The 15,270-nt window shown below is 38.1% G+C and overlaps 1 protein-coding gene across 2 annotated transcripts in view; it reads right to left on the bottom strand.

Annotated features, from left to right (window-relative positions):
• Positions 1 to 1,907: 1,907 nt before the first annotated feature.
• Positions 1,908 to 15,270, bottom strand: part of LOC147005971 (ankyrin repeat domain-containing protein 26-like) — a 46,472-nt gene continuing 33,109 nt past the window's right edge. For both annotated transcript variants that reach the window (XM_085835183.1, XM_085835182.1), the window contains exons 11-13: positions 9,913 to 10,039; positions 8,496 to 8,786; positions 1,908 to 2,326 (exon numbers count right to left, since the gene is read on the bottom strand). In XM_085835183.1, the coding sequence (XP_085691309.1) occupies positions 2,084 to 2,326; positions 8,496 to 8,786; positions 9,913 to 10,039 (661 nt within the window). In that variant the 3' untranslated portion in view covers positions 1,908 to 2,083. The remainder of the gene's footprint in view (positions 2,327 to 8,495; positions 8,787 to 9,912; positions 10,040 to 15,270) is intronic.

The following is a 15,270-nucleotide window of genomic DNA, read 5'->3' on the forward strand; positions in this document are numbered from 1 at the left end:
TCCAGTGGAGGGATCCATGGGTACCTTGCGGGTGTCCAAGGACTCCGGGCCCAAAGTACCCTGGTGCTGGCATGGACCAGAAGGGACTTGTGACCCTGATTTGGCTGGGTTTTCTTCTTCCCTAATTAATGCATTCTCAGATTCCATGTACTTGGATTGGAGCAGAAGCTGTATTCCACTCACCAGAGGTCTTAAGATCCTGTGGAGGGTCCCATGGGTACCTTGCAGGTGCCTGCAGACTCCATGCCCAAGGTACCCCAGTGCTGGCTTGGACCGAAACGGACTTATGACCCTGATCAGGCCAGGTTTTTTGCTTCACTCATTAATGCAGTCTCAGGTCCTGCGCACTTAGATTGAAGCAGAAGCTGTGTTCCACTCACCAGAGGTCTTAAGATCCCGTGGAGGGTCCTGTGGGTACCTTGCCAGTGTCTGTAGACTCTGTGCCCAAGGAATCCCAGTACTGTGTTGACCGGAAGGGAACTTGTGACCCTGATCAGACCTGGTTTTCTGCTTCCCTAATTAAGGCAGTCTCAGATCCCGCCCAATTGGATTGGAGCAGAAGCTGTGTTCCACTCACCAGAGGTCTTAAGATCCCGTGGAGCGTCACCTGGGTACCTTGTGGGTGTGTGCAGACCCCACGCTAAAGGTACCCCGGTGTTGGCATGGACCAGAAGGGACTTTTGTCCACGATCAGGCTGGGTTTTCTGCTTCCCTAATTAATGCAGTCTCAGGTCCCGCGCTATGGGATTGGAGCTGAAGCTGTGTTCCACTCACCAGAGGTCTTAAGATCCCGTGGAAGGTTCCATGGGTACCTTTCGGGTGTCTGTAGACTCCCTGCCCAAAGTACCCTGGTGCTGGCATGGACTGGAAGGGACTTTTGACCCTGATCTGGCTGGGTTTTCTGCTTCCCTAATTAATGCATTCTCAGATCCCATGCACTTGGATTGGAGCAGAAACTTTGTTCCATTCACCAGAGGTCTTAAGGTCCTGTGGAGGGTCCTTGAGTACCTTGCGGGTGTCCACAGACTCTGTACCCAAGGCATCCCGGTTCTTGCTTGGACCAAAAGGGACTTGTGCCCATGATAAAGCCTGGTTTTCTACTTCCCTAATTAATGCAGTCTCATGTCCCATACGCTTGGATTGGAGCTGAAGCTCTGTTCCACTCACCAGAGGTCTTAAGATCCCATGGAGGGTTCTTGAGTACCTTGCAGGTGTCTGCAGACTCTGCGCCCAAGGTACCCCAGTGCTGGTGTGGTGGTGAAGGGACTTGTGACCCTGATCAGGCCGGGTTTTCTGCTTCCCTAATTAATGCAGTCTGAGATCATGCACACTAGGATTGGAGCAGAAGCCATGTTCCACTCACCAGAGGTCTTAAGATCCTGTGGAGGGACCCATGGGAAGCTTGCGGGTGTCCTGAGATTCTGAGCCCAAAGTATTCTGGTGCTGGCATGGACTGGAAGGGACTTTGACCCTGATCTGGCTGGGTTTTCTGCTTCCCTAATTAATGCAATCTCAGGTCCCGCCCGATTGGATTGGAGCAGAAGCTGTGTTCCACTCACCAGAGGTCTTAAGATCCTGTGGAGCGTCACCTGGGTAACTTGTGGGTGTGTGCAGACTTCATGCTCAAGGTACCCCGGTGTTGACTTAGACCGGAAAGGACTTGTGACCCTGATCATGCCGGGTTTTTTCCTTCCCTAATTAATGCAGTCTCAGGTTCTGCACGCTTAGATTGGAGCAGAAGCTGTGTTCCACTCACCAGAGGTCTTAAGATCCCGTTAAGGGTGCTGTGGGTACCTTTAGGGTGTCCATAGACTCGGAGCCCAAGGTAGGTTGGTGCTGGCATGGATCAGAAGGGACTTAGATGATATCTTAACATGTCAGCTTTATTTTAAGTAAATATAAAGAGAACACAACACTGCAGCAAAAGAAGAAATGTTACTTGTGACCAATGTTTATTTTTTTAATGCAAGTTATTTTTTCTGCAGATATTTTCCAAAATTATGAAGAGGTGTTTGTTACTTCCTATTGATTTCATGAAGATTTTTTTCACTAAATTTTGGTTACCATCAAATTTAAAAGTACCTTATTTTCTAGGTCTCCGTTTGACTTGTTTGTTTATTTGTTCAGATAGCGATGCTGTAACCTTTAGCTGGTCATGGTGGCATTGCTTATATATTTCCGTCTTGATTCTGACAGAATGTTCATGAGCTTTGGCTCTATAGAGCATGGATTCCATGTCTTTGATTTTGCATTTCATGTCTGATATTTTCAAAGCAAAATCATTCTCTTTCCTCTGCTCTGATTCCTTATGAGTTTCAGAATGTTTCTAAAAAAAAATCATAAGCTACATATTATAACTCATGCTGGTAAGATGGGTAAAGTTATCTGATGCCAAGTCTAAGGGCGTGAATTTGAAACTTGGGATCAAAATGGTGGAAAGGCATAATTAACTCCATCTGCTTGTGCCCTGACTTCCACATAACATGTAATTAAAGGAAAAACAAAAACAAAAACAAACAAACAAACAAACAAACAAACAAAAAACTAGTGTATCCAGGATAGAAGCAGTTGCTCAGCACCTAACCAAACACTATTTGTTACCATTCTAAAAGATCCAAGTTTGATTCTCAGCACATAAATAAATGTCTCAACTCCAGTTCAAAGAGACCTTATTTCTTCCTCTGCTGGCTTCCCAAGACACAAGACATCCAGGTGGCACACAGTCATATATACTGGCAAAATACTCATACACATAGAAAAAGTCATACATATCGAAAAAGTTTAAGTAAAAAAATTGCTATTTCCAATAATTATCATATATTATCCTTATTCGAGTGAGTGACACAGATAATTTTAAAATTTACCTGTTTACAAAAGGTGCTGGACTTGAAATATTTATCTCCCCCTTCCAGGGTTCCATCTTCCTTCAGGTCTAAACTTCTACCTACAGCCACAGATTAGCACCACACTCCCAAGCCCATCGCTCTACCTGCCTTTGGGGTGGTCTGCTGCAATCAGGGAAAGCCAGAACCAGAAGTTTGCTACTCTCACAGACTCAGGTCAGCCAACACCAGAGACAGCCAAGGTGGCTAAAGTTACATACAAAAACATAATCAACAGAGACAGTACACTATGGCAACTTAAAATCCCAACTCTCCTAATGGGAGACATCAAATCCTGGATATTGAAGCATACTTGAAAAGAAAGACCATGGCCCTAAATCTCATCTTATGAAGATGATTGAGGTCTTTACGTAGAAACTTAAATAAGTTCCTTAAAGAAATATAGGAAAATTCTATCAAATAGTTAGAAGCCATGAAGAGGAAACAAATAAATCCCTAAAAGAAATACGGGGAAATAAAACCAAACAAGTAAAGGAAATGAATCAAATAGTTCAAGACCTAAGATGGAAATTGAAACAATAAAAAAACCACAAATGGAGACAAGCCTGGAGATGGAAAATGTAAGAAAGAGAACAAGAGCTTTTATCACCAACAGAATATAAGAGATGGAAAAGAGAATCTCTGGCATAGAAAATAAAACAGAAGAAATTAATACATCAGTCAAAGAAAAGCCTACTCTTAAAAGGTTTTCACTCAAAACATCTAGTAAATGTAGGACACTATGAAAAGACTAAAATGAAGAATAGTAAGAATAGTTGAGGTTGATGGTTCCCAGAAGTAAATCCCAGGAAATATCTCCAAGAAAATCATGAAAAAGAAACTCCCTACCTACCTACCTACCTACCTACCTACCTACCTACCTACCTCTCAAACACTAACATGTCTATAAACAAACATGAAGCCTACAGTACCCCATGTAGATTGGACCAGAAAAGAAAATTCTTCTGCTGTATAAATCAAAGAAAGAATATTAAATGCTACAAGGGGAAAAGGCCAAGTAACATATAAAGGCATACTTCTCAGAATTGCACATAACTTCTGAACAGAGACTCTATAAACCAGAAGATCATGGACAGATGTCCTAAAGATATTAAGCTACCCCACGTGTCATCCCAGACTGCTATACACAGCAAGCCATTCAATCGACATAGATGAAGAAACCAAGATACTTTATTACAAAATCAAATTTGAACAATATCTTTCTACTAATCCATATCTACAGAGGATACTAGAAGGAAAACTCCAACACAAGGAGGGAAACAAAATCCAAGGAAACAAAAGAAAGTAATCATCTAACAGAAAAATGAAACAAAGAGTCTCTCTCTCTCTCTCTCTCTCTCTCTCTCTCTCTCTCTCACACACACACACACACACACACACACACACACACACAGTAACACCATCAACATCAAAATAAGAAGAACAAACAATCATTGGTTATTAATATCTCTCAGCATCCATTCACAAATAAACAGAGACAGGATAACAGAACAGGGTGGGATGTGTAAATTGGATCTATTACAGCTACATACAAGAAACCCTCCTCAGGAACACAAATAGAAACTACCTTAGAGTAAATGCTGGAAAAAAGTTCTCCAAGCAAACAGACCCAAGAAACATGCTGGAGTAGGAATTTTAACATGTACTAAGATAGACTTTCACATCAAAGCAACCAAAAAACATAGGGAAAGGCACTTCATATTCACCAAAGTAAAAATACACCAAGATGATGTCTCAGTTCTAAACATCTATGCTCCAAATGCAAGGGCAACCACTTTCATGAAAGAAAACATTACTAAAGTTCAAATCATACATCAAGCCCTACATCATGAAATTGGGGGACTACAAAATACCACTCCCACAAATGGACAGGTCATCAGAAACAATGAAATTAACAGATGTTATGAACCAAATCGACATAATAGATATCTATAGTACCTTTCACCAAAAACTTCTCAGCACTGCATAGATCCCTCTCCAAAACTGACCATATAATTGGACACAAAACAAGCCTTAACAGAAACAAGATATTTGCATCTTATCAGATTCCCATGGACTAAGTCTGGACTTCAACTTCTACAGAAACAGCAGAAAGCCCACATACTCATGGAAACTGTACAAATCTCTACTCAATGATAATTTGTCAGGAAAGAAAGAAATTAAAGACTTTCTAGAATTCAATAAAAATGAAGTTGTAACACACAACTTATGGAACACAAAGAAAGCAGCTCTAAGAGAAAACTTCCTAGCACTGAATGCCTTCATGAAGAAGTTAGAGATACACTAGCAACTTAACACAACACCTGAATGCTCTAGAACAAAAAGAAGCAAACACACAAAAGAGGCTAGAAATAGTCAAACTTGGGGCTGAAATCAATCAAGTATATACAAAGAATCAACAAACCAAGGCATGTTTCATGGAGAAAAATCCACAAGATGACAAACCTTTAGCAAAATTAATAAAAAGGCAGAGAGAGAAAGTACCCACATTTACAAATTCAGAAATGAAAACAGAGATATAAAAACAGAAACTGAAGAAATTAAAGAAAATCGTTCAGGCTATTTCAAAAGCCTATACACCTCAAAACTCAAAAAATTACAATTAATGGATAATTTTCTAGAGCGATACCACATACTAAAGATCAGGATCAGGTAAACTATCTAGACAGTTCTATAACCCTTAAGGAAATAGAAGCAATCATTAAAAGTCTCCCAACAAAAACATCCCAGAGACAGATGGTTTTTGCAAAAAAACCCTACACAACTTCCAAAGAAGAGCTAGGATCAATATTCCTCATAATAGAAATGAAAGGAACACAGAAAAATTCATTCTATGAGGCCACAGTTACAAAAATACCTAAACCAAATAATGCTTGGAAAGGGGAACACTCTTACACCACTGGAAGGATTGCAAACTTATACAACCACTTTGTGAACCAATCTGAAATTCTCTCAGAAAATTGGAAATATTTCTTCCTGAAGACTCAGCTATACCACTCTTGGGCATATACACAAAATATGTTCTACCATACTACAAGGACACTTGCTAAACTATGTTCATTGCAGCTATATTAGTAATAGTCATAAACAGCCCAGATGCCCCTCAACTGAAGAATGCATAAAAAAATATGGCACAATTACCTAATGTAATACTATTCAGGTATCAAAAATGAGGACATAACAAAATTAGCATGCAAGTGGATGGAACTAGAAAGTGTCATCCTGAGTGAATTAACCCAGACTCAAAAGGACATGCATGGAATGTACTCACTTTTATTAGTTATAAAAGTCAGGATGATAAAAGACAAATACTGAAATATGCTAAACAAGAAGGAAGGCCCAAGTGAGGATGCTTGAATCTCACTTAGAGGAGGGAAATAGTAACTGGAGGGAGATGGAGGGAGGTAACTGGGTGAGAAAAGGGAGGGGGAGGATAATGGGAGATTCAGGATCAGGTTTCAGGAGGGACAATAGAGAAGTCCTGAGTTCCAGGGAAATAAATAGAAATCTGCAGCTGGCAGAAGCTAAGGGTCAGGTTGGGGGAATGTCTAGGAAGTGCCAGAGACATGGGGTGGAGGAGTCTACCAGGAGACAACGTGGATAATCTTAGCCTGTAGCTGCTTGTATTCTATTGCTAACTGGTTAACCCAAAACTGTTTACACATTAGGGTCTGCACATAGTTTCTGGGAACCTGCCTCCAGTTAATTCTGATTGGTAAATAAAGATGCCAGCAGACAATATCTGAGGAGGATAAACATAGGCAGGGTTTGGGGTCGCATACATGGGATCATGAGGGAGGATGAAGAGAGAGGCTTCCACGGAAGGGTAATAACATGCAAGAGGAAGAAACAGCTACCATGCCAAGAGGCTAAGAAAACGTAGATAAGTAGGCTATTTCATTTGAACAAGAACAGCCAAATTGGAATATAGAAATTAGTAAGTAGTAACTTGGAGTTATCTGTGGGAGGTAGATACTAACAGCATGGAGGGTAGGCAGTTGCCCAGCTATTGTACTGCTTAAGGCATATTTAAATATAAGGGCTGTGTGTGTGTGTGTGTGTGTGTGTGTGTGTGTGTGTGTGTGTGTGTACACCTTTTATTCTGGAACTTGTTCTAAGGTGGGGAGGAACCCTGCAACAGGAGTCATTAAAATATCTATACTACAATAGCCTACAGTGGGGATATGGAATCTGAAAAGAAAATATTGTATAGACAGGCAGGAATCTCAGTGGAGGAATAAGGACATCAACCCACCCACAGACTTTGGACTCAAAATTTGCCCTGTCTAAAGGAAATTCAGGGACAAAGGATGAAGCAAAAACTAAGAGAATGGCCCAACTTGAGAGCTACCCCATGTGCAATCACCTGTCCCTGACACTATTAGTGATACTCTGTTGTTCATGCAGACAGGAGCCCAGCATAACTGTCCTCTGAGAGGTTCCACCCATCAGTGGAATGAAATAGAAGCAGACACCCACAACCAAACATTGGATGACGTTCCAGGACTCTTATGGAAAAGTTGGGGGAAGAATTGAGGGCCCTAAAGGGGATAGGAATGCCACAGGAACTCAACTAACCTGGACCCATGGGAGCGCACAGAGACTGAGTCATCAACAAAAGAGCATACATTGGCTGGACTGAGGCCCTTGGCACATATGAACCTGTGCAGTTCAGTCTCCAGTGAGTCACTCAAAAATTAGAACAGAGAATGTTGCCTAAAGCTTATGTCTGTCTGTGAAATCCATTCCACAACAGGGCTGCCTTGCCTAGCCTCAGTGGAAGAGGATGCACGTAACCCTCCAGAGACTTGAAGTGCCAGGATAAAGGAATATGCCCAGGACCCCACACTCTCAGAGAAGAAGGGGAAGTAAGATAATGAGATTGATTCTCTTAGTGGGCACCTGGAGGGGCAGCGGTTGAGATATAAATAAATTAATAAGACTCCTGAAAAAAATCATGATCAAATACAAACATCATGTAAATGTAAAGAAATGGAGTAATATCTATCATCAATATCATATGCAATAAATAATTACTTTTGTATTGAAACAGGCTTTCTCTTTGTGTCCTGGCTATCATATGACTATTTTTGTAGACCAAGTTGTCCTCAAACTCACAGAGATCTGCATGTCTCTGTTTCCTGGGTGCTGGAATAAAAGGTGTGAACCACCACTGGCAGCTCAGAATTATTTTTAAATGAAAATTATATTCTACAGATGAAGAATAAGGCCTTGTGCATACTAAGAAATTACTTGACCATGAAAATAATCATATGAATGCAAAAGTTTCTACTAAATAATGAACTTTATGAACAATGTAATAACAGAATTATAATTTCTATTACAATTTAATTTTCTGCAATAAGCTATATTTTGCCAATTAATCCTAAAAAATCAGATTATTCTTTAAAACATTTTCTTAAGAGGTATGTTTACTTAATAGTGTAAACAATGTTTAAACAAAGAAGATGACTTATTTTGACAAGTCTATAAAACAAATTGTTATAAAGGAAGAAAAAAATTCATGGAAAATGTACATTGAAAATACTGCTTGCAATGAAAAAAAGCACACTGAAAGATAATCATATTAACCTGTAAAGCTTGAGAGATCTCTTCCAAAGTTTCCTCTACTTGCAGTCTGGATCTTTCCTCAATCTCTTGCTTTAACATTTCTGCCTGTCTACGATCTATCATATTCTTTGCCATGTGAGTTTCAAGGATTAAGCATTCCTGTTTGAGCTTCTCCTCTCTGTCTTCAAGCATTTTGCATTTCTCCTGGATGGTTGTCATAGGTAAGACCTTCTGACGCAGAGACTGGTTTTCATTTTCAAGTTGCTGACAGTTAAATAACACTTGGTTTAGCCTTCCTGTGGCAAGATCAATCTGCATCAAAAAATGAATGTTGTTTATAGATAAAGAAGTTGACAGGAAATCAAATTAAGACTTAAACCATAATCAGGAGAGAAAGTGAATTGCACAGGTGAAGAAGGTACTTGCCTCCAAACCTGGCAACTTAAGTTTGATTCCTAGAACCTACAGGGCAAGAAAGAGGAAACTGGCTCCCACAAATTGTCCTCTCCTTTCACATGCAAACCATTATACATGCATACCTTAAGCATGTGTATGCAAACCTGTACACCTTGAGAGAATAACGAATTCATTATTCTCTTTAAAATAAGCTTTGATATAAACACAATCTAGTCAAATACTACGACACTGAACTCTGCCAAACTTCATTTTCAGGCTTCTCCTGGGTAAAATAAATGTATCTTTGAATATAAAGAATTTGAGAACAGGCTCTCTATTTTTGATATACTTAATACAGCTTATGATTTTTATTTCTAGCTCATTTATTTGTAAAGTCCATAACATGTTATGTTGGACCACATAATTTTACATATCATACAAAACAACTTTTAATATTGGAAACTCAGACTACTGCCTTGACATGTTACCTCAACTTGTGACTTTCAAAGAATCTACCCTAGACTATGCCTTCTTCAGGTAAGTTAAACAGTTTATTCTGTGATCATTGTGTTGACCTATCAAGTGTATTGTGCTTCCATATTTGTTGACTATAAGATAGCAAATGCAGAAAACTCATTTAAGAGAATGGAGAATCTATAGCTTGATAGTTGTGATTTAGGGTTGATTCAAGTGTATATAAGCAGGTTTAATTTACTGTTGTTGAAAAAGGATCTCACTCTCTAGCTTTGGCTGGCTAGAACTTGACAGGCAGACCAAGCTGGCCTCAAGCTCACAAACATCCCCCTGCACCTGGCTTCTCAGTTTGGAATCAAAGGCATATGCCACCATTGCACAGACCTGGCATTAAGTCACAGCCAAGTGTAAAGAGAGAAGTAAATGTATAGCATATATATGTGAATAGAAAAAGTAAAAATTTCAATGACTTCTGGTTATAACCTTTTTATAATTCTTTGTTACATAGATAAAATAATTGAAAGAGTTGTATTAACAAAGTTTTGACTCGGAAAAAAATAAAACATACCTTTTGTTTTAGTATATTAATCTCATCTGTTTCATATTGATCAGTATTTAAATCTTCAGGACGAGTAAACTTTCTATTTTCTTGTTCATTTGAGTTCTTTTGTCTTATTTTAAAATTTTTCTTTACCCTGGGAGAAATGATCATAGAGAGTAAGTGAAGTATTTAAAATGTATTTAAAGATAGGGCTTCATTTTGCCCATGCTGTCTCCAAACTAGCTATGTGGCTGCAGATAACAGTGGACTCTAGTTCTTCTTGCATCTACCTGCCAAGAGCTGAGGTTACAGGCATATATCGCCATGCACATCTCCTTAAAAATAATTATTTAATTATTTTACAACAGAGGATAGATTTATTATATAAAGGAAGTACAAGTATAAAATTTTCAATCCTTCAAATCACAGGGGAACATGATTTTTCATTTATTTTTTATTTTAACAAACAGAAAAAAAAAAAAACCATGAAGATTGGTTGCCATGGAAGGGAGGATCTGAGAGGAGTTGGTTGAGGGAAAAGAAAGTGAACAAAACATGTTGAATGAAATTTTTATATTAGCTGGTTGTTTTGATATTTATTATTATTTTAATGATAGAAAGAAAGGAGAAAATCCATCTAATTCTTGTTTATAAGAAACATCAGGGCCGGGCGTGGTGGTGCATGCCTTTAATCCCAGCACTTGAGAGGCAGAGGCAGGTGAATTTCTGAGTTTGAGGCCAGCCTGGTCTACACAGTGAGTTCCAGGACAGCCAGGGCCACACAGAGAAACCCTGTCTTCAAAAAAACCAATAATAATAACAATAATATTAATACTAATTAAAAAAATAAGAAACCTCATAGCTGAAAGATAGATACCACAGTAAGGTAAGACATTTCAGACAGTATTTCATTCATTCAAATAGTATTAAAATACAAACAAGAGTCTCTACCCTAATATCTGATAAAAATAGACTTCAAACAAAAATTGACAAGAAGAGATAAATAGATGAAGAACACTTTCTGTGCTTAAAGCACTGGTTGGATCAATAATGTAAGCACCGTAAGTTTAGTGATTAAATTAGGGAAAGAAGTCAAACTATTGCTTTGGGAAAATGACATGATATGATATACAAAAGTTACAATTTCACTGGATAAATTCTACCAATAAAAAACAAATTCAGAAATGCGGCAGGATACAGAATAAACTTGCACAAATCAATAGCTTCTCTATACACCAACAACAAATGTAGAGAGAAAGAGATCATGGACACATTCCTATTCACAGTAGCCTCAAAGAAAATGAAATGTCTCAGAATAAGCCTAACCAGGGAGAATGACATTTACAGTTAAGTCCTTAAAACTCTGAGGAAATAGACAGAAAAGACATTTGGAAATGGAATGGCATCTCATGGTCATTAATTGGTAGAATTAATATTGTGAAAATGACCGTTCTACCAAAAGTTGTTTAAGTACTCAATGCAGTCCCCATCAAGATACTCATCTCCTTCTTTACCAAAAGAGAAAAGGAAAGTCATATGATACCAAAAACATTTGAACAAAAAAGCACAATGCTGGAGGAATTGCTTTCCAGATCTCAAGATAAATTACCAAACCATAGCAATACAACTAATATGATTCTCCCACAAAAATTGACACATGGAACAAATCTGAGAGTTGAACATATGTACATGTAACTGCAGCCACTTGATCTTTGACAAAGATACCAAAACCATAAACTGGAGAAAAGAAAGCATTTTCAAGAAATTATCCTGGGAAAATGAGATGTCCACATGTAGAAGAATAAAATTAGCCCTGCATCTATGCCAAAGCACAAGAATTAACTCTAAATGGATCAAAGACTTAAATGTTAAATCTGAAACACACACAGTATCTTACAGGATATAGGTTTAGGAGAAGGCTTTCTGCATTGGACTTCATTGTGGAAGGTGGTTTGAAAGAAATTTGAAAGCTAGGGTAATAGGGGGCTTGTTTTAAGATACTGTCTTATAGCTAAAAAGGAGTTATGTTGGACTCTCTAAGTCGAGGGACCATGACATAAGAGTCAAAAAGAATGTAGGAAGAGAAAGAGGACATCTATTTACTGTCACCATTTGGTCACTTCAATCATTACAATCAGGGATGAAGAGGCACAAGATTGGCACAGTCAATGAATGATCATGGACCGGGAAAAAGCTTATGGGGTTTGAAACTTCCCTTTTGAACTACTAGCCAGGAATGCATGCTGGGAGAGAAGGAGTCATGTCTTCGGCTGTATACCCAGGGGTGAGCCCGCAAAGCTGCCAATGTATGGCCATAATTAAATTCAGTGGGTCACAAAACAAAACAAGAAAATGAAAATGTAAAGAAGAAATTTGTTGGAAGGAGTGGGGATTAACAAGAGATAAGAAGAAAACAACAGAGAATGGAAGGGTTAACAGTAATAAGAATCAATTATATACATTTATGAAATTGTCAAAAAAATACAACCTTTTCAGCAGAACACACAGAGTCAGCATTAATAGATGTGAAATGAGATCTGAGCTGTGCTCAACCTTCCTCAGAGACAGCCACTGGTGAACATATGCATAGCTATTCAAAGTCCAGAGAATGAGAGATGGATGCTCAGCTCCAAATGGGAAAGTTACAAAAACAAACTGCATAAATACATCTGAGGCTCAGACTGTATCACAAAGAGAAGTCTGAAGTGAAGACAGCAGAGGGTGAGGAAGAGTACTGTGAAATGATGTTTTCTGGACATGGCTATCACACTCATGATCTGCCAATAGCCACATAAGACCTGCACACAAAAACAATAGCCAAAATTTCAGCATCAATTTGTAGATGAACTCCAGGCCCCAATTTTTACTGAATTGTTATTAGAAGTTGATAATGGCTGGAGTAAGAAAATCTTTTCTTTCTGATTTTCTTTGCTTCATTTTTTATTTTATTTATTTTATCAGGATAGGATCACTGATAGAATTACTATGTGTGCTGGTTTGCACTGCTACCTGGGAGCTGAGCCTGTGCTCTGGATCTCCACTTACTCAACCCACACACCCAGAGGTACCTGGGGACCCCAGGAGTTCTGATACATTCAAAGAATTGAACAAAACCTTGCTGGGTCTAAAAGTGGAAATAGAAACATTAAAGAAATCACAAAGGGAGACAACCATGAACTCACAGATGTAAGCATCATCAACAGAATAAAAAAGATAGAAGAGAGAATATCAGGTACAGAAGATATCATAGTAGACATTGACACAGGAGTCAAGGAAAATAGAAAAAGCAAAAAGCCCCTAGATCAAAATATTCAAGATATCCAGTTCACAATGAAAAGAGCAAACCTAAGAGTTATAAGTATAGAAGAGAGTGAAGATTCCAAACTCAATGAGACAGTAAACATCTTCAACAAAATTATAGAAGAAACCTTCTCTAACCTAAAGAAAGACAAGTCCATAAACATACAAGAAACCTACAGAACACAAAAAGTATTGGATCAGAAAAGAATTCTTCCTGTCATGTTAAAATCAGAACACAAAATGCATAGAACAAAGAAAGAATATTAAAAGTGGTAAAGGTAAAAGGCAAAGTAACATATAAAGGCAGACCTATCAGAATCACTCAGACATCTCAACAGAGACTCTAACAGTCAGAAGATCCTGGGCAGATGTTATATAGACCCACAGAGAACAAAGGTTGTCAGCCCAGGCTACTATTACCCAGGAAAACTCTCAATTGCCATAAATGGAAAAAAAACAAGATTTTTCCACAACAAAAATAAATTTAAACAATATCTTTCCACTAATCCAGAGGATAGTAGAAGAAAACTCCAACACAAGGAGGGAAAATATACCCAATAAAAAATAAGAAATTAATCTTCTCACAACAAGCCCAAAAGAAAAGAACCACACAAACATAATTCCACATCTAACAAGAAAAATAACAGAAAACAATAAATATTTGTCCTTAATATCTCTCCACATCAATGGACTCAATTGTCCAACAAAAAAAGCATAGACTAACAGACTGGGTACCTAAACAGGGCCCAGAATTTTGCTGCATACAGGAAAAACACATCAGTGACAAAGACAAGCACTACTTCAGAGTAAATCATTGGAGAAAAGTTTCCAAGCACATGGGCCAAAGAAACAAGCTGGAGTAGCCATTCAAATATCCAATAAAATAAACTTTCAACCAAAATTTATCAAAAAAGATAGGGAAGGACACTACATACTCATCAAAGGAAAAATCCACCAAGATGAACTCTCAATTCTGAATATCTATGCCCCAAATTCAAGGGCACCCACGTTTGTAAACTAAACAGACACAGTGAAACTAAGAGAAGTTATGAACCAAATGTATTTAACAGATATCTATAGAACATTATACCCTAAAACAAAAGAATAGGCATTCCTTCCAGCACATCATGGTACCGTCTTCAAAATTTACCATATAATCAGACACAAAACAAGCCTCAACAAATACAAGAACATTGAATTAATCCCATGTAATCTACTCAGCCACCACAGACTAAGGCTAGTCTTCAATAACAACAATAACAAAAAGAAAGCACACACACACACACACGTGGGTGCTGAACAACTATCTATGCAATGATAACTTGATCTGGGAATAAATAAGGAAAGAAATTAAACATACTTTAGAAGTTAATAAAAATGAAGGCACGACATACCCAAAAGTATAGGACACAATGAAAGCAGTGCTAAGAGGAAAACTGATAGCTCTGAATGTATTCATATAGAAAATGTAGAGATCTTATACTAGTAGCTTAACAGCACATTTGAAAGCTCTAGAACAAAAAGAGCACACACCCAAGAGGAGTAGACTGCAGGAAATAATCAAACTCAGTGCTGAAATCAACTAAGTACAAACAAAGAGTAGATACAACTAAGTAGATACAAAGTATCAACAAAACTAGAAGCGGTTCTTTGAGGAAATCAACAAGATAGATGAACTCTTATCCATACTAACTAAAGGGCACAGAGACACTGTCCAAGTTAACAAAATCAAAAATGAAAAATGAGACATAAGAAAAGAAACTGAGGAAATTAAAAAAAATAGTAAGATACTACTACAAAAGCATATAACCAACAAACCTGGAAAGTCTAGGTAAAATGGATGATAAATAGAAGCAGTAATTAATAGTCTCCCAACCAAAAATAGCCCATGAACTAGATGGGTTTAGTGCAAAATTCTATCAGAACTTCAATGAAGATCTATTACCAATACTTCTCAAACTATTCCACAAAATAGAAACAGAAGAAACACTACTCTGTTCTTTGTATGAACCCACAGTTATGCTGATACCTAAACCAACACAAAAACTAACAAGAAAGGGAATTTCAGACCAATTTTCTCCATGA

The sequence above is a fragment of the Mus caroli genome, unplaced genomic scaffold (genome assembly GCF_978045245.1).
Source record: "Mus caroli unplaced genomic scaffold, Mus_caroli_1 scaffold_2, whole genome shotgun sequence".
Lineage (NCBI taxonomy): Eukaryota > Metazoa > Chordata > Mammalia > Rodentia > Muridae > Mus > Mus caroli.